A 19,883-nucleotide genomic window follows, 5' to 3' on the forward strand; every position below is an offset into this window, starting at 1 on the left:
GCAGAGCCTGCTCGCTCTCTGGGGGTTGAGCTACATGAAGAGACCCCCCTCGATTTGAGATCAGGATAACTCAGCCAGGTTTCAGAAGCAGGAAGCTTCGGGGGTCCCATGTGAGGCTGCTTTTAGCGTCGGAGGGGTCAGGGAGCAGCGAGGCCATGCCCCAGGTCCCCCCAAGTTGCCAAAAGCCACCCTGGGGTTGAGTGTCATGGGCATGCGTCCGGATGGGGCCTGCCTCTCCATGGGGACAGGCCTGGGGCGGGTACCAGGGGCTGGCTCAGCTTCTTTAGGTGAAAATGGCAGCTTGCACTGTTTAGTGGGCTGCCCTGTAACTGGTTCAGAGATGTTCCCTGAGGCCACACCAAGCGGGGGCCACAGCGCCGCTTCCTAGATGCCAGGAAGCTTGTCTGCCTTCTCCTCTCAGTTCCTGAAGGGATCCGGCGGAGTGGGACTAATATCCCCACTGGAGAACCGAGACCACTGTGGCCTGGAGGCCACAGGAGGTGGAGGGGCCGGGATCTGACCCCAGGCTGTCGGGTGAAAGGTCTGGATTCCTAACTGTCCACCACATGCAGGGGCAGCCTGACCCAGGGTCGGCGGGTGGTGTCTACCTCACTTGTCCATTTGCTCACTGCAGCCCGGACAGAGCCCCTCAGAACTTGGGAGAGGCAGGTGGGTGCCCGTAACCATCACTGGACAAACAGATGGTGGACGGAAGGGTGGGTGGATGAAGTGGCTTGAGCCTGTTGTCACAGTCACTCGGATGAGCCTGCTTCCAGGGGCGACAAGTCAACAGCCCCTGCTCCTATGTCCTTAAATCAAAAGTGATGCCGGTGAGGAGAGACTGGGGCCTCCGGACGAACGTCCATTAGGCTGGGCCTGGAGGCGATGCAATAAAATGGGGAATTTGCAAGTGCCAGACAGGCGGCTTCCTCAAATGTTGTCTGCAGTGGTGGTTGCCCCGGAACAAGCCACTTGGGGAGCAAATGCGCCCCAAGAAAGAGGTGTCTGACCCCACGCCTGACAGGGCCACTTCTGTTTCAATGAGGAAACTCCGTCATATAAAGAGGCCGATTGAACAGCATGCGTTTTACAGCCTGGGGACGTTTTATTTTTCCTGCACAGTAACAGGGACAGGCCGCTGTGCTCAGAGGGCTCGCACCGCCTGAAATGAGCTCACAGACCCCCTTCAATGCCAAGCAAGCAAACAGGCTCACGGAGGCCGCGGGACCAGGCAGAGGCTGGGGGACCTAGAGGCCCCACCGCCTTCAGCAAACGTTGAGCTCCCAGCCCGGTACCACCGTATGGGCAGCAGGGACCCAAAGAGTGCGGGGTCCTCGCACATCTTCTCCAGGCGGGGGCAATGCTGGCGCAGGTGCCACCTTGGTCCACACATGCTGGGGCCACGCCTGCGAAATTCCCTCAGGCCACAGCCCCCCAGGAGGAGTGTGGAGTGGGGGATGTTCTGTAAATGCATTGCATGCCCCCACTCGCTTCCACCCCAGTCTAGGGTCCAGTTTTAAGTTTATTTAAATACATAAGAACACGTGAGAGAAAGGCTATAGGGCAGGGGTATTAATGTTTCTGGATTGTTCTCAGTGACTCAGGCCCCAGCTCCCTGATTTAATGTGACAAAGACTCCAGGACCGGCCTCCTGTCTCTTCCACATGGACATGTCTCAGCCACACAGACCCCTGCATGTACTGGCCGCACCGAGAGCCGTGGCCGAGGTCAGATGGCTACAGCGGCAGAGAGAGTGTATGAAATAGACGATCCTATTAGAAGCTTAGACCTCATAAATCGGAGCCGCGCTGCTGGCTGGCTTTAGAAGGTGAGAGAAACAACATTACGAGGCAAAAAGAATGTAGCATGAAGGCCAAGGCGCAGGGCGGTCACGGGGGACCGAGGACACACAGCTTGCCCAGAAATTTAGTCTAATCTTCGCTCAGCCACAAGCGGGAGGCCGGACCCCAGTGCTACCAACAGACACGCATTTCCCTCGCGAGAAAATTGATTTGTCAACAACCAGAGATTCGTCCAAAGGCATCTCAAGGTTGTTTAAAAAAAAGAAAGAAAAAAAGAAAGAAAAATAAAGATAGAGCTATGGGTAAAAGCACACACAATCAAGAAACGCTTTTGAAAAAAGTGATTCCAGCAGCTGCCAGGGCTGCCAACCTCTCTGGATTGATGGTCTGGAAATGTTGGATTTATAATGTCCGAGGGAACGGGGCACATGAGGCATTCTTGACTAAGAATCGGTTTGCAAAAAAAAAAAAAAAAAATCAAAGTTGGTTTAAATCTCCTCCTATGATCTAAAAACTCCCTCCCACAAACCCCCCAAAATGTGAATTTCCTCATTTGGGGTTGAGTTGCCTGACAAGTGCAAGGAAGGACCCTTGACCTGACCCCAATGTGGACAGCAGTTCCCTGTCGGGGCCCCCAGGTTGTGTGAGTGGCAGACAGGCTCAGAGGGCACTCCTGCACCCCAGTTTCTGGGCCCCCATATGGGGTGCAACAGGAGCTGCATCACGGGGTCTCATTCTGCTGTAGGTTAGATGCCCCATCTTCTGTGGCCCAAAGACACCTGCCCTCAGGACCCCAGCTGCTGGGTAGGCCAGCGGGGGCACTGGGTGGGGCCCCCTGGGAAGAGCTGCTCACCCCCCTCACCTGCCCAGGTGCAGGGCTTCCCGGGGGGCCCGGCCTGGGCGTCTTCCCTGGGCAGGAGGTCTCGCTGCCCACACGACGACACGCGGCCTGAGAGTCACGGTCCCGCAGACTTTTTCTCTTTTCCCCACTTTCGTGGGAGGTGACAGGGACCATGTTGGGTTGCAGCACTCCGTCACACAGTTGCTTCTCTCCTGGAAATTTCAGGAGCCTTCTCGTTTTCCTCAGAAGTCTCCGGGCACGATCTTTTGCCCAATTAACAGCGTACTTCATAAAAATAAATAAATAAGCCAGGCAAGCACTGACAGATACGTCAAGAATCGTTCATTAGCTTCCAAAGGAAGCTTCCACAGTGGAAGGACTTGGTAAAATCGTCCCCTGAGAGGTGGCAGGCAGGGGACAGCGATGGCTGGGCTAGGCGGAAGGGTCTGCTCTGCCCGTCACACTGCCGAGGCTCAGGGAGATAGCACCCAGGGCCCCTCTTGGGTCCCTTGCTCCCAAACAGGACCAAAGTGCCCACATGAAAACGCAACACGCGGAGCAGGTCAGGCAGGAGGCCGGCAGGGGAAGCTAGGCCAACACGTGGGTTCGGGGCGTTTCTGCTCCAAGGGTGTGGGGAGGCGGCCGCTGGGCGGGAGTCCCTGCACAGGGTGGGCCTGGGCTCCTCCACCATTGGACAGGACGTGCAGGAAGCACCCCAGGTTGAAAGGACACCGAACTTGGGGGTCAGAGCCCGTGACCCTGCCATCCGGGCTGGCCACCCTGCCTGTGAGACTGCACATGGACCTCGCCAGGCAAGCGACTTACAGTTTATAAACACTTCACGTGCACGAGCACACGCCGAGCTTGCCTCAGTTTACCCATCTGTCCTCACTGAGAGGAAGGCGTCTGAGGGACGTACACAAAAAGAGACCCAGGCAAGAGACAACCGCTTCCCACCGCGGGACACCGTGACCGTCAATGGCGCCCGGGGACATGTTCTGAGGCCCTCAAACTAGGCTAAAGGAAGGTGGCGAGCCCGTGTGCACAGCAGCAGGGTTGTGGCCAGGCGCAGACAGCCTCAGGGCTCCGAGAAGCTGACAGCTCACGTCAGTTCACCCAGGTGTATGGAGAGCCAGCTCTCAAGGCTGGACAGGCTTCTGGGGCCTGGGAAGCATGGGGCTGGGGAGGCCTCGGCCAGGCCCCACAGCCATGCCCACCCGGGGCCCCCGCAGGCCGTGGAGGAGACCCTGGCTGAAGGCCTCCTGCTGCCTGCCCTGAGATCCAGGAAGGTCACCCAGAAGAGACCTGCCGTGGCCCCAGAAGGCGAGTTGCCATGGGAGCTGCATGCTGCTTTCCAGGAGAGATGGAGAAGTCCATTCTCGCTTCAGTCACAGCCCCATGAGGTGCGGGTCACCTGTTTCACAGATGGGAACGCTGGGCTCACAGAGGCGGAAAGAAGGCCAGGTCACAGCTTGCGAGCAGTGGGTGCAGAATTCGGTAGGGGTCTGAGTCCAAAGCCTGCGCTGCCCACCGGCTCACAGCCAGACCACAGGTGCAGACGTTCACTCGGATCGAGTCAGGACCCACCCACGTCCCCAAAGGGGACACCCAGCTTCTGCTCCAGGCCAGTCCTTCTCCTCCCCCAGAGCGGTTTGGATCTGACCCAGTGAGGCAGAGACCCCCATCGCCATGGCCTCAGAGGACCCTCAGGTCCTCTGCGGCACCCCATAAAACTTGGGTGTATCATCCACATCCGTGTCTCTTCAAGGCTGCAATGCCACCTGCATATTTGTGGTTTGTGCTCAGGTTCCACCTGGACTTATGTCCTAGAGGGTCGGTCGGGTCCTGGGCACCAGCCTCCAGAGCAGTTAGATGTGCCCATGTCCCCTGACAAAGATGGGAATGAGTTGGGGACAGGGGGCAGGACGAAAGGTCAGGATGCTCGGTGTGTTCCAAAGCCACCGACCAGCATCTGCAGAGGGATGTGCGGGGGCCACCGAGCGCCTCCACCTGGGACCCCTTGGCTCCCAGCGAACTGCAGCTCGCCAGCAGCACCGGGAGGGAGCCACAAGCCCCCTCCCCGCCGGCCCTCCCCGCTACGGCGGGTCCAATGGGCCTGGCATCTATGATTCACAGAGACGCCCGCAAACAGCCAGGTCTGGGAAGTAAGATGCTGCCCTCCAGACTTTGTTTCTTAAGCGGGGAGTTTGGGGAGGGGGGACCCAGGTATAGGCACCGGCAGACACGGCCAGGACTCTGATTCCCAAGGGCCACGGCAGAATGGACCCTGCCTCCCTGGCTCAAATGTCCTGGGCCAGCGGCCTCCACTCTGGGGCCGCACCTCAAATTTCTGCGACAGAAGGGCCTCAGAAAGCGGCCCGCGTTATCGGGGGCCTGCGTGAGCTCTGTATTGCGTGGCCCCTGGCCCCCAGAATTCCACGCCTCCCAGGGGGGCAGATAATCCCAGGAAGGGCCTCCTGCCAGAGCCAAGGACGGTGCAGAGTGCTTTGTCCAGTGCCGACTGCTTCTGATCCCGCGCTCTGCTCAGGAATCTCCTTACTGGGCCCCAGGGTTCAGATCGAATGTCCCTTTGAAAGGGCCAGACGGGACCCTGTGCCCCTGGGTCTGCATGACACCAGATCCAGCCCGTCCTGCCCGTGCTTTGGAGGCCACCGCCTGCCCCACCCCAGGGGGAAGGGCCCCAACACCCCAGGGCCCACCTGGACGGGCGTCCCAACGAGGGAAGGACAGGCTTCCCGGCCCGGCAGTTGCCGAGACCCCTTCTCCTGCAGGGAGCCCGTGGTCCTGCACTTGGACTTGGCTGTCCCAGCCTCCTTCTCCTCTTGAGACCCAGTGACAGCCCCCTGATGGGCATCCCCTTCGCCCACAAACATGTGCTTCATCTGCTGTCTGTGCGCCCGTCCCCTAACTCATCCAGGACTAAAACCAGAGTCTGGTTCATGGAGTCCTGTCTGTGAACAGAGCATGTGTGCACGTGAGTGCGTAAGTGTGCGTGTGCCTGTGTGTGTTCACATACACAAAACTGCCTTGTGCAACTGTGCAAGTGTGCTGTATGTGTGCCAGTTGCACGTACAAGCGTGTGCACCTGTGTGGGGGTGTGTGCGTGTATGTGCCACACTGATTACAGTGAAGCCCCGTTATCCTATAGCTCCCTGAGTGAGTCCTAAGCGTGTCCCCTTGGGTGACACCAGAGACACACCACCAAGAGACAGAACATCAGCTGGATAACGGCAGGGCGAGGGGAAACAACTTCACCCCTTTCATCTCTGAGACTTGCCACTCAGCACCCCAAAATCCCCTGGAACAAAACTAAGCAAGAGACCCCAAGAGACAGGGTTTAACACTCCCAAAGGCCAGCTCTGTGGGCTGGTGTGCAGCAGGCCACACCAGCCGGCTCTTCTCCTCCAGGACGCTGGGTGGGAAGGTACCTGCCTAGGTCACGCAGATAGCACATCGTCCAGGTCGCCCAGACAACCTGCCTGCCTTCCCCCGGGCCAGCCGCCTCTGCCCAGGCCGGCACAGGCTTGCAAGGAGACCAGACCCGTATCGCTGTTATCGTTTGCTCTCCCCTCCTCAAAATATTGTTTCGGATGAGCTTTTAAAACTATAGGCCACAGACAGAAGCCCAGGGAGACTGCTCAGCCCCATGCACTCACACAAAATCTACCTTCAGCAGGGTACGGAAGACACTCCAGAAACCCAAAATAGCTGTTAACAATGACAGAATGGCAGCCTCGATCCTGCAGACAATATCAGCAATCACCATCCCCCGCTGAAGTGCCCTGCAAGTCACCCCAGCCTCCACTCCCCCACCCGAAGCCTCAGCCTCTTCCCGTCGCCCCCACATCCGAGCCAGTCAGACATGTCGGGCAAGGGAAAGAGAAATGGGGGGCATGGCCGATGGGGACACAGGTGCTCACCCCCTCCCAGCACACAGATCTCATTGTATCTCCCAGCCACCCCCAGGCTGGCCCTTCTGGACCGACAGGGTGAAGGCCCCCACACCAGCTGTCACAGCTTGGAGGGCACAGGTGGAACTGGACCTTACGTCTGCCTCATCATTTCTGGAGAAACAAGCCCAGCCCTGTAGGCCAGGCTAAAGGTCCAGGGAAGGATCACGTGACACTGGCCATCAGTCCCTGTACTGTCCCGACCCAGCAGAGGTGGGACCGGTCAGGGAGTCCAGGAGCTGGCATGTGTCCCCCAACCTCAGCCCTGGTAGGGGCAAAGGATGCTTCCTGGGGGCCCCCATTTTCCCTTCTCTAAAACTCAATCTGCCCTCAGCTGTGGGTCTCCTCAGTCACCCCCAGGTTCCCTACTTATCTGCAACTCTCCTGTCCATCTCGGCCTTGGCAAAGGGTGGTCCAGACCAAGGCTGGGCCACTGTCCCTCTGACACCTGTCAAGCTGTCCTGGAGGTGCTCTCGAGGGGCCTACACGGGGCCCGCCTCTCCTGAAGATCACAGGGAGCAGAAAAGCTCCCCTTGGGCAGGGCCTCACAAGCTTCACCACACTCTACGACACCACCCTGGCCACCTTCCCTTTGCCTGGTGGTACAGGGGCCCGAGGGCCAGCCTTCCATCCCGGGCGCCAACACTCAGCCGGCAGGTGGGCCCATCAGGCTCCTCTGGTTTAGTTGAAGGTCGGCTAAGGTGAGGATACAGCTCATCACCGTCAGAACTTGGGACGTGCAGACCAAGAGCTGGCTGGTGCGGACGCAGCCAGGGCTGGTGGCACTCAACACCGTGGCGTCTCAGGAGCTAGAGGGACGAGGCACGTGAAGTGCCCTGCAGTGCCCGGCGGTGACGCTCACCACCGTGACTGGAGCTGGGCTTCACTGCCCGGTCCTGCCCGCTGGCCCTCTGCCTCTGGGCCGGGGAAGGATGGAGGGTTTTGCCTTTACAAATTCTGTGAGTGTCAGGGGCTTCAAGGAAGGATGGCATTGTGACGCGGGCCCCAAGGTGGCCTCTCCCCTCTGCACCTGTGACCAGGTTGTGCCCACCGCTGGTGACCACCGCCCTGGGATGGGAACCAGCGCTGTGCTCACGGTTTCCCAGGAGGCCCATATCTGGCCCAGAGGTCCCAATGTCCTTGAGAACCCACTGCGCTGAACTGTGTGTGGACCATTTTCCTGTGCTCCTCCACCAGTCGGCAGGCCCTGCAGGTGAGGCCAAGTATTATTCTATCCCGGTGAATAAAGAATCGGGGGTTCTTTGTCAGAAAACGCAAGGCCGCATTCTTCCACGCCCGGCCCTCTCCCTCACTCTGTCATGCTGAGTCTGTGGGTCAAGGAGGGGGACTCCCGAGGGGCCGCCAGGACCCGGGCTGCGGTAATGGGCTTCTCACCCTCGCCGTGGCCATCAGCGCCCCCTCCCCTTTGAACGAGGGTAGTCTGTCAGCATCGGAGGCAACCTAAAACCCAGGGTAAAAGGAGAACTTGAAGCAAAGAAAGATCCCTTATCCGGGCTGCCAGCCTGGGGACCCGGCAGGGCGGCTGAGATGGGCTTCGAACCACCATCCCCGCCGTAATTAGCAGGTGAGATTCAATAGCACACAGCAGCTTTGAGTGGCTTTATCTAACCTTTGGAAGGTAAGATTAACACCTTCGATGGAAAGAAAGTTAAGACTGGGGGCCCCGCGCTTTGCAATTCTGATTCTCAGCCGAGAAACAAGAGCCCGCCTTGGGCCGGCTATCTGCCCCCTGATTTCTGAGCGTTCTTTCTCTCCACTGGGTTTTTCTTTTTCCAGTCCTTTTGTTCATAAGGACACTCGGCCAAACGTGCAGCCACTGAAAATCCGCCCCCTCTCCATCGCACACACGCTCACGCACACGCACACGCATGAGCTCCCTGGACACGGACAGAGTTCCGAGTGTCAGGGGCCGGGACCCCCATCTCACCCGGCTTCTTATCGGAGACGCCAGGTCTCTACGGGCTCTGTGGAAATAGGAAAAACCTCCCATCGCCCCAGGTTTACTTGTTGCCGCTCAGATTTCCTTTGCCCAGAAGACGCCAGAGACCGCGGTCCTCAGCACAGAAACCCATGGTCAGCCCCGTGGTGGGCTACTCGGTGTTTTAAAAAATGGATGGTCAGCACAGCCTGTGAACTGGGCTCTGGGAGCTACCCGGACAGCGCACGGCGTATCTCAGGGGGTCTTATTTTTTAAGTCACGTCAAATCACTTCCAGGGAAAAATTGATCTGTCTCTGATAGCTTTTCCTCCTGCTAACGTGATAAATAAATAATTAGCCACATTGTCGGGCTGTTTCATTAAATAAAAGGACGGCTAGATGGGCCGAGATAGAGAAAGCGATAAAAACGGCGGAGTCGGGCTGTACACCCCCCAATGTTTCCTGACACCATTTGTATTCTGTCAGTCACTAGCTTTATGTCCAGCCCAAGCTGGGAACTGAATACCCTATTCAGAGAGGTCCTCCCAGGCGTGTTATTGCAATTTAATATTTTCGCACACAGACACATCATTATCTCGGAACCTGACACTGGCAGCATAATTCTGTAATTTTTCAAGAGGGCCTAATTTTTCTAAATGTGAGCACCAGGGCCCAGGATTATCTAAACAACCCCCTCTCCTCTTTGTTTCTTCTGGGGGGTTATAAACGTGCGGGAAAGTGCAGAGCCTCCTCTCTCCACCTTTGAACCTCAGCTTCTTCTCCCAGCACAGCCAGCTGCAAACGACTCGCTCGGGGTGGCTGCTGCAGCCAGGGTCTCAGACACCACGGGAGCTAAGCCGTGGGAGGGGGGCAGTGAAAGTGAGGGGCTACTTGCAAAGCACAAGTGGTCACAAACAGTGCCATGTCACTGACGAAACAACAAAAACAAAAACAGCCTGAGGGTAAGTCTCGGACATCAGACCCGTGCTTGCACGCAGGTGCACGCGTACATGTGAACACACAGCACACATGAAAACACGTGGACATGCCTGCGCTCTCCCCAGAGACCATCCCAGCACGTTGACCAGACGAGGGGTCAATGTCAGGGGCTGGATTTCCCCCATGCCGCGTCATTTCGGGCCAACAAATGCTCCCAGTTTTCAGGCAGTTCAAGAATGCACTGGCTTTTCCAGGAATGCGAGCTGCGAGCAAAGCAATTTGCGAGGAAGGACAGATTTCCCAGGGAGGGGACGAGCAGGTGGCAGGGACGAAGAAGGTGGCACAGCCTGTGGACACCATGCCCCATGCTGGACACCATGCAGCCTAAAGCAGCTCAGTGTTTACCAAGCAACGGATGTGCTCTGGGTCATAAACTCCCTTCCGAAAAGGACCCCCGGGGCTCCAGCAGCTTGGTGAGGTCCCCCACACTGACACCCCCGAGCTAGTCCCCAGGACCACCTGAGGGTTACCACTGAGGCCAGGTGCACACTCAGGGCTGGGCCAGAAGGCCAGCCTGTGGGGAGAGGCGTGAACAGCAGCCACTTCTGAAATTAGGGGCTGGAAATGGCCGTCAGGGCGGCAGCCGCCAGAGATGCTGGTTTCCAGCACAGGGGAGACCTAATCACATGGCTTTCCGGATGGAGGGCGAAAACGCCTACGTGGGAATGTGTGAGCCCTGGGGCAGTGGCCTCTTTCTGAACCTTCAGGAGGGAGTGTCACCTGAGGGCACCTAAGAGCCAGGGTGTGGCAGAGGCTCCGGACCAGCCTGCAGGAGGGAGGAGGAGGCGACGGGCTCAACGAGGAGTGACGCCCAGCACTTTGCCCAGCAGACAGCGGCTTTCCTGTGTCACCGTGTGGGCCCCTTGGCCGAGCATCATTTTCAGTCCGTGTTTAAATGTTCCATGGGCTGATGTGACCGGGCCTCTCTGAAGCGGCTGTAACAGCCCATTGAGCAGATACCTATGTGGGAGTGTTTTAAATGCACGCCCCTTTCCCTCGGAGAGGCCGCTAGAAAGACGGATGGCAGTCTATTATGTAAATCTACATTAACGCACAATATTGACTGCCGGTGTCTGAATGTAGATACGGGGATTAAACTGTATCACAGGAAAGAGTTCCCCGCCATAGTCCCTTTCCATTCTTCATACGTCCACTCAGGCACTTCATCCGTGGGCTGAAATGTTGGGGTGCCCTGCTTGACTCCGTGACCAGAGGGACGCTGCACAAATTGCATCTGGGCCACTGAGTGTGGGTAGAGAGAGGTATGTGAGCCTCCTCTCCAGCGTTCCTCCCCCTTTCTGCCCTCTCTGTCCTTTCTAATAATTTGAAATAGAGCCGCTCGTTTTGGGGGTTGGGGGCTCTGGCGAACCCTCCACCAGCTCAGAGTCCAGGCCAGGGACGGGGAGAGCGTGTTGTCCCCAAGGTGCTGGGGCTGAGGGTGGCCTGCTGGGCTGAGTCCAAGTTTCTCCTCTTCCCAACAGTTTGGACACGGAGGCCCAGACTCCAGGATAAGGCCCTGCTGGCCAGTGAGGGTCAGAGGGTCTCCTGGGCATCTGTGAATCCCCAGACTAGCCACGCTGGCCAAAGCACAGTGGCGTGACCACACCTTTCTCTGGATGCCCCCCGCCCCCGCCCCAGCAATGAGCAGCTCTCAGGGCCCCACGCGCAGTAGGCCCACGGACTACGTGCTGCGCTCCAGGCGCAGAGACGAAGGGACAGATGGCCTGGAGCCGCCCAACAACAGAAGACCTCCCCCCGCTGCAGGACCGGGAGGCCTCTGATAAGAAGGGGCTGGCAGATGCCCACAGCTGTTTAAACCCTGAAGACAGATGTAAGGATGGAGAAGGCCCAGCGTGGTGGACGGGCCAGGAAGGCGGCCACAGGGAGTCAGGGGCCTGGGAGTGTGGCGAGTGCCTGGCTGCCCAGCAGAGGGCCCGACCTGGGCCGAGAACCTATGCTCCCCAGCTGGAAAGTGAATTCTGGAGCTGAGGATCCTGTGCGTGTTTCAGGTCAGGGTTGCGCTGGATGGCAGCATCTTAGTGGACGCTTAGCTGCAGCTGGGCAGTCTGGTGGGCGGCAGGGCTCTGTGACGGGGCAGCCTGGGCAGCTACTGCAGTACCATGGGGCTGCGGTGCGTGCCCTCCGCCTGGCCTGTGCACCCCTACGGGACCCACAGATGGCCCCACAAAGGTCAGGAGGGAGGTTGACAAGGCAGCTTCCTACACAGGCGAAGGAGATAAAACCGAAACTCAGTTCTGACTGCCTGTCTGATCGGAGTGAGGCTCACCCTCCACTCTGACTGCCCTCCACCTACCCCAGGACACCTCAGCAAACACCGTGCTGGACCCTTCCACAACCTTCCATGGAGTCATCCCTGCTGGAGGCTGGGCATGAAGGAACATGAGGTACAAGCGAACACACGTCCATGCGCTGCAACCCTTCAACCAAGTTGTTGGCGCTTTTATTCTCCCAAATGCCTCCCCTTTCCTTGGTTTCGCAAAGGTGGCAGGTGGCAAGGGGGCGAGGGGTGCCGTGCTGGCAGAGTCGGGTCCAAGTGGAGCATGGGGACGTGGGATGCCACACCGTGCAGAGCTGGAGCAAATGGAGTGCCCCCAGCCTTGTCTCAGAGCGGCCGGCTGCAGGGCCCCACGTGAGGCCTCTAGGGCAGCGTCCAGAGCACCCACGGCCCAGGGCTTCAGATTCGCACAAAGCATAGGGCTTTATTATTCTTTCTAAAGTAAGAAAGTAGACAAAGCCATTTGTTTCTCAACTCAGCAGCTCACCGAAACGAAAGCAAACCACAAGCCTGAGGACCCACCCTGGGCACAGGGAGATCACCTCAATGGGGTGTGGTCCCAGAGCCAGGTACCTGGGGAAACCCGGCCCAGGACCTCCCTGCCCAGCCCGGCCTGCTGCTCCCGAGGGGCAGGAGGGAGCTTCAGACCCCAAGACAGTGTGCCTGTGTCCCCCAATGCCCCACCATCACCCTACATTGAAAGTCATTATAGAATATAAATTTTGTGTCAAAAGGAAAAAATGAAATCTACCTAAATCCATGCAGGTGCGTGAGGAGGCTGAGGGACAGGCGAGGGGAGAGTCCTTAATGTGGCTAGAAATGCCCAAGGATATTTCTGGGAATTCCCTAAAAAAACCCAGGTGAGAACTGGGAGCCCCTCTCCTCCCACATCAGCAGGACGGCGGCCTTGGTCCCAGGCCTCAGACCAACCCCACTGAGGCCTTTTCTTCCTGTTAATGGCTCCGGGCACTGCCTGGGGTGTGGAAAGAGACAGACCCCTAGAAGATGCCCACGGCACGTGCACAGGGACAGTGGCAGCAGGGGCAGTCTGAGCCCCTATGTCCCTCGTCATCTCCATACTGGGGACAGACCAGGGGCCTGCCGGGGTTTCAGCAACACAAGTCAGGTGTCCGCATGGCTCATCTCAGAACCAGGAGGCAGATGGTCACCCCTCCCCGAAGACCGGGCTAACTATCTCTAGCCACACGTTCAGGAGAGCGAGGGGCAAGCACCCCCCATCGCCTGCCTCATGGGCCACAGTCGGCTCAGGCTGGGCCAGGACTCCGCGGATAAGACTGATGCCAACACACACTGGGGCACACCCCTCCACACTCTCGCTCCACAGGATGTGGGCTGGAGGTGTACACCGTCTGGAACTGTGTTATCCGCCGAGAAGCAGTGAATTCCTCTGTCTAGTGAGCCCCCTCACTGAGTTCATTTTGCAGAACCCTCTGGGCCGGTTCAGAAAACAGTGTTCGGTCACTGGTTCTCTGGCTTCCCCCGAGCAGGGCGGCAGAGGTGAGCAGAGCGGCAGAGGTGAGCAGAGCAGAGGGGGCCCCCCACTTCTCCAGGTTGGAGCTCGGGAACACCCGTCCGTGGGAGGTTTTGCTCCCGTGCCTGTAAGGTACTGCGTGTTTACGGAGCCCTCCTCTCACCTGAGGGGCTGGAGGGGAGGCTATGGGCACTCAGGGCCCGGCAGCACCAGCCTCTGGGGGCCCCTCTCACCCGGGGGACTTCAGATGCGTCTGTCACTGCACCAAATAGCCCACCTCAAAAGCAGGGTCCAGCCAGAATGAAAAAATAAGCCCATGCTCGCTAGGCGTGTTTACAGCCAGCCCCCACTGCCTCCACCTTGAAAGAGGAGGGTTTGGGGTTGGGAATGGCACATACGTCAGGATACACGACGGACACCGGACAACGCGCAGCCTTATTCAGAGGAGATAAAATATTCACCAGGACCCAGCCCTGTTTTCAAATGATTATAAATTATTTTAACAGTGCATTTGCAAAGGGTTATAAAAACAGCCATAATATATTTTTTTCCTTAGATTCTAGAATTACCAGTGTGACAGCTAATGCAATAATGATTTGTTTCAAATGCCAGTGTTTAAGCTGTATAAAGCTGATTTTATACATTTTTCCAGTAGGCCGCATTGTAGTTAATGAAATTAAACACACCAATCGCATTTGTCCCCAGGGGACGAGGAACTGAACACACCACTGGTTTATTTTTTTATTAAAATAAATTGCAGCCGGCAAGACGGACTAATTGCATACAGAATTGAAAAAGCAACATTCCATTGATATAATTAAGCCAATTTTCATGGACAGAAATAGTTATAGTGGATATAAAATAAGCAAAGCCTTCACCAGATTCTGACTTCCCTCCTGTTTTGCACAGAATGTTAACTATTAAACAAACATGGAGTGGGAGCTCGGCACTCCTATCTGCGAGCCCAGAGAGGACATCATTCCTCGGGGTCTCGGGAGAGGCCAGACCCCAGAGGATCTGATGGCAAAAGCCCGACACAGGAGAGTGGCCAGAGGAGGAAGAGGCTGGCCTGCGTTGCCCTGTGCCCACGAGAACTGGGGGGCACTAGCCGGCCCAGAACTGCCACCACGGCCCTGGCCATAGTCTGCGAGGTGCCCACACTTGAGGAACAGCAGCCGGCTCAGGCAGGACCGGCAGCTGAGCTGCCAGCTCCTTCCGCCCTGTGGTCAGCTCCACCTCTCCCTGATTGTCTAAGGGGAGGGGCAGAGATGATTTCCCTCCAGACTTGGGGTGCGGGTGGGAGGGTGAGCAGACAGGTCCTGCACCTCCTGAATTCACTCAGGTTAAAAGCACCAAGTGGGGGATGCGGGCCAGTGGTGGGCACGTCCGCTCTTCTGCACCTGCTCTTGTTGGACGAGGACACCCAGACCAGGGGCTGGAGAAACCGGAGCCAGGCCTCCTGCCTGCTGGTGGGGTCAAGAGCGGAGAGTCCAGACCTGGGAGCAGGAAAAACCCAGGCTGCAGGAGGCTGAGTTGCGCTCACAAGCTGTAAGCACAGTGGTGATGTCTTGCTTTTTAAGAACAGACCTGTTACAAGCCTAGCACTGGCCTTGGGAAAATGTTTAAGCCCAGACACATTTTTAAAACTCCTGTGGAAATACCTGCAGCTTGCAGTGTGGTGGTGGAGGGGCTGCTAAACAAGAAACCGGGAGGGCTTCATGGAGGCGACTTTCAGTTTCTCCCTCAGCTTGCTGTGTGACCTGCATGGGTTCCTTGACCTCTCTGTCGCTGTGCCTTGGTTTTCTTACCCCTTAAAAATGGTGCCAGATACGCCACACTCCACCCTCCTAAGGGTCAGTGAAGGGGGATAGGGCCATGCCTTCCACACGAACCATGGGCTCCTAGAAGGGAACCTTGACCTTCTCGTGGAGGCTGCCCCATGGACAGGGGCAGGGCCAGGGGCGGCGGCTCTGGCTCAAGCTGCAGCCCGCACTGGCCTCCCCAGGGAGGCAGGTGCGTGGAGCGAATGCCGGGGCCCACACATCACCTCGGGGCGAATCCCGGAGGTGGGGGTCGATCCCGGGAAGCCCAACCTCCACCCTCGGCCTCAGTCCCCTCCACACCGTCTCCCCCGCCCCCACTGCCCGTTTAGACCCAGGCTCCCTCCCGCTCAGGTCCGAGAAACGACTGCGAACGGAACATGGGCCTGCCGCCCCGCGGAGCCTGGGCCAGGGTCGACAGTCGAGGGGTCGAGGAACCCACCCTTCTCTGTCCAAGAAGTCCAGAGACAGAGACTCTTGGGGCGGGACGGCCGCCCTGGAGGTGGAGGGCGCTGTGCCCGCGGGGCCGGGGTCAGCGGTGCCTGCGCGCCATCGCCGTGAGCCCGCGGCCGGGTGTAGACGCGGGCGCAGCTCGCCCCGCGCGTAGCTGGCCGCGACCTGGTGCGCGGAGGGCCGGCAGCCGCTGCGGCGACCATCGGCTCGGCTGGAGGCGCTGGGCCCGCGCTGCCTGGAGCCCTGCGCCACGCGAATCCGCGCGCGCGGCCACCGCTACACCCGCAGCGAGGCCCGGCGCTCCCTTCGTTGCGAGAAGTTTCCTCTCCCTCACGGGGACGGCGCCCTGCTGCTCCTCGTCCTCCTGCGCCGGCGACACGAGCTGTCGTCTCCAAGACTCGTTACACGGGTTTGATTCAAAACCTGATAAATTGTATTTAGCACTATTTGAAATTTTTAAACGAAATTACTCAAAAGATTTTTAATCCTGGATAATTTTTGTTGAAACTCTAATTATACATCACCTTAATTACCAGCCCCAGCCCCCCAAGGATCCTTAATTGCCTCTTAATTGAATAAAACAGGGGGCTAATCACACCCAAAGTGGCCCAGAGAGCTGGCTGGCCTCTCCCAGGAGCCCGGTGGGGGGAGTCCTCCCTTCCCCGCCCACCACCAGCACCCAGCCTCTCAACAGAAAAAGGTACCAGGTCCCCTGCCCTGGGCTCTGCTCAGAAGGGGGACCCAGGGTGCGGGAGCCGCAGGCTGGACGGTGGGGGAGGCCTAGCCCGCACCTGCTCTGCGACAGTGGCACACAGGAAAAGCAGGCGGCCCTGGACGGGCTTTGGGTGTTTGGGGACCCTAGCGTGCAGCCAGTGCCCTGGTCTGGGGACCCCGCCAGGATGTCACTCCACAAACAGGATTTGGTACCCCCCTGCCTTCCTCTCGGAGGCCCCCTGCCATGGCACACCCACCAGCCGGTGGTGAAATCCGCCTTCTGGGCCTCTGCGCACCGCGGCGGGGCACCTGGCCTTGGCCGGCAGCCCTGCACCCCGCCCCTCCACCACCTCCTCCGCGTTTTCGCCCGAAGCGGGCTAGACGTTCCGGTCCCACCAGACAGTTCCTGGCGCTGCTGCCCTACCAGGCGTCCAAACAGGAGGCTGCTGCCCAGCTCCAGGCAGAGGACTGGCGGAAGGGCAGACTTCCCCGCGGGTGGGAGAAGGGCAGGGGCCAGCAGAGAGACAGCCTGGCCTGTTTCGGCGGGGAGAAGGAGGGAGCTGAGAGCTCGGCCTCCAGCCCGGCTCCCCCGCCCTACACACACCTTCCTCTTACACATCACCCTGGGACACACACACACACACACACACACACACACACACACATCTAGCAGAGGTCGCAGCCCCCACCCCCACCCCAGGGGCCAGGCGGCATCATCCAGAGGCCACCATCCGCAGACCTAGGATATGTAGTGTCTGACACCGTGGGATCTGTCACCTCCACAGGGACTAGGCCTCAGGAGCTGCTCCGATGGAGCCCCTGGCTGGGCACAGTCTCTTGGGGCCCATCCTTCCCTGCACAGAGGTCAGGAGGGCACCGCAACCGTGCCGACCCCCCACCTGCACACCTGGCTCACAACAGAGGCAGCAACACAAAGCTTTTGTCAGGCATTTTGTTTTTAAATGTTCCGCAGGGACAGCCCTATTTCCTCAGGCCAGCACTGCCCCAGCCTGTGTGAAGGGACGCTGGACACCACCTGTCCTCACTCTTAACCCCTGTCTCCCAGGCCCAGGTTGAGGAGGTGGTGGGTATCCAGTAGCTAAATAGCAGCCCAGGCCTGGATGCCCCAATGGCCTCTGCCCTTGGAAAGCTCAACGCGGAGCCCAGCGTGGGACCTTAGCGTGCAGGCCCAGAAAGAGAGACCCCCTGGAGTGGGGTCCTGGGGAAACACAAACGAAATTACAGCCCCAGGTGCACCCTCTGGTGCAGCCCCCCAAGCTCAGAGTCAGGCGGTCACACCCACCCACCTGGTCGTCCTTCCCTGCCCAGCCCATGGCTGGGGACACAGCCCAACCCTGCACACGGGCCTTGTAACTACGCCCTCTCCCCCAGTCCCTGGCCCTGGCCATGATGTGGTCTGCAGGCGGAGGTGCTGTTGGAGGCCCTGAGCTGCCCTCTGTCTGAGATTCAGGTAATAGAGTCAGGTCCCCAGGGACATCCACATCTGCTTAAAATATTGTCCACTGAAATGCAACTCCTCAGCGGATCCTGTGCTCTGTGTCAGGCAGGCAGCCGCGTTTCTGTGCCTGCCTCAGCCACCACCTTGTTGGGGAAGGCTCGGGGCAGTGGTCCCAGCTGTGGGGCCCAGGAGGGAGGGGTCCCCAGGCTTTGCCCTAGTGTGGGCTCCAGCTGGTCTGGGCCTGACAGACCTGCTGGTTTGTGCTTTTTCTCAATAAAGATTCACAGCAAGGGGAAACCTGTGCTCTGCCCTACCCTTGGTCCTGTCCTCTGGCCTCCACGCTAGGCTGCAGGAGGCTGCCAGCCACTATCCAGGTCCTGAGCAGAGCCTGGCCTGGGCAACCGTCCCCACCTGGCAGAGGTGGGGCAGGCAGGGAGCTGAGGGCCCGCGCGGTGGGCAGACTGGCGGCCTGCTGGGGGCATGGGAAGTTTCCGGCCGCAGGGCACTCTGCGCCGCCACTCGCTTGCAGCGAAGACCAGGAGAGAGTGGCGACTTTCCACTTTCTTGCTCCAACTTCAGGGCCTTCCTCAGAGACAGCCTGACCCAGGAGGCTGGCAGCCTGAACCGATACTCTGAGAAGGCCCACAGCGTACACACAGACCCCAACATGCACACGAACACGCACACCTCACGGCCCCGCGAGCAGTCAGGTAGCGCGTGTACAGCCGGGCCAACCCCGCGCCGGGGGCCCTGTTCGCACCAAGAGGGGCCAGAGGTTACGGGGGCGGGGAGAGGCTGAGGCCAGGAGCGCCCGGCAGAGGACACTGGCAGCAAAGCGGCGGCGCCTTCACGGAGGGCCCCAAACGCCCCCGGCGGAGCGCAGGGGCGTCCCGCTTAGGCTGGGCGCTGCTTTTCCCTGGAGAGGCAGACACGCGGCCTACGACTGCGGGGTCGCTGTCGGGCCGAGCCGCGCGAATACCGAACCCGAAGAGCAGAACTTCTTCCCAAAACTGCCGGGAGTTTCGCGCCCAGCGGGCTCACGCTGGGGGTTGGCCCTGGGTGCTGCGAGGCCCGGCCGGTCAGGCCCGGGCGGAGCGGGCCGAACTGCCCGGTGGTCGTGCGGGGATCCCAGGGGGAGCAGGACGCGCGCCCCTTCCGCCGGCGGGCTGGCGGCCGGCGGAGAAGCGGGCGGCGAGGACAGGAGTTGCCGATTCCGCTCCGCGCGGCGCTCGCCGCTTCGCTGCAGCCGGGCCTCGGCCGGGGCTGCGGGAGCCGCACTCTCCCGGCCGCGCCGCCGTCCCCACCTGCACGCCACTCGGGCCCGCGGGCCTCGCGGCCGATGGCGCCGGCGCCGGGGCGCGGAGAGCGCACGGGTGGCCCCGAGGCGCAGCGGCGGGCGGTGGCGCGGGCAGCGGGAGCACCCGGCCGGCGGCGAGGACCCGGAGGCGGAGGGCTGGGCGCGCGCAGCCCGGGGCTCGGCCCGAGACGGAGCGAAAGAGAAAGTAAGGCCGGGAACCGGGCAGTCTCGCCGCGGGCAGCTCTGTGCCCGCCGGGCCTCACGGCCGTGCCGGGCGAGCGGGCGCGGGCGGGTCCGAGCAGGGCTGAGGGCGGCGGCGGCCGCGGCGGGTCGGAAGGCGGCCGGCTGGGGACACTCCTGCCGGCGGCACCGGCGCCCGGGCGGCCCGCGTGGGCGACGGAGTCACAGAGGAGCGCCCTCCGCCGCGCGGGACACCAGTGGGAATAAACTTCACGGCCATAGTTCCAAGCCCAGGAAAAACGTCTCCATTTTGCTTCCCAAGTGGCTGAGGCGGTCCTGCCGTCGCCACCCGAGCCCTAGCGCCCGCGGAGCCGGTGGGCGCCGGCCCGCGCCCCCTCCTCCGCCCCCTCCCCGGCTCGGGGTCTCCCTCCTCTGCGCCCGGCTGGCCGACGCCAAAGGCGGTGCTCTAGCGCCCACTATTTCAAAAGCCCGGAATATGATTTGACCAGGACTGAGAGCCACTCGGAGAGAGAGAGCGAGCGAGCGAGCGAGGAGGAAAAAGTTGCTCTCCCCTTTCGTCAACTTTTCGCTAACTTTCGCTTTTCGCTCCCTTCCACCCC

The 19,883-nt window shown here is 59.9% G+C and overlaps 1 protein-coding gene across 1 annotated transcript in view; it reads left to right on the forward strand.

Annotated features, from left to right (window-relative positions):
- Positions 1-19,883, forward strand: part of LOC109391140 (translation initiation factor IF-2) — a 102,901-nt gene that overhangs the window by 72,957 nt on the left and 10,061 nt on the right. The window contains exons 2-4 of the mRNA XM_019658435.1: positions 15,768-16,022; positions 16,701-16,822; positions 18,512-19,288. Of these exons, the coding sequence (XP_019513980.1) occupies positions 15,768-16,022; positions 16,701-16,822; positions 18,512-19,288 (1,154 nt within the window). The remainder of the gene's footprint in view (positions 1-15,767; positions 16,023-16,700; positions 16,823-18,511; positions 19,289-19,883) is intronic.

This window comes from Hipposideros armiger, unplaced genomic scaffold (assembly GCF_001890085.2).
Source record: "Hipposideros armiger isolate ML-2016 unplaced genomic scaffold, ASM189008v1 scaffold_284, whole genome shotgun sequence".
Lineage (NCBI taxonomy): Eukaryota > Metazoa > Chordata > Mammalia > Chiroptera > Hipposideridae > Hipposideros > Hipposideros armiger.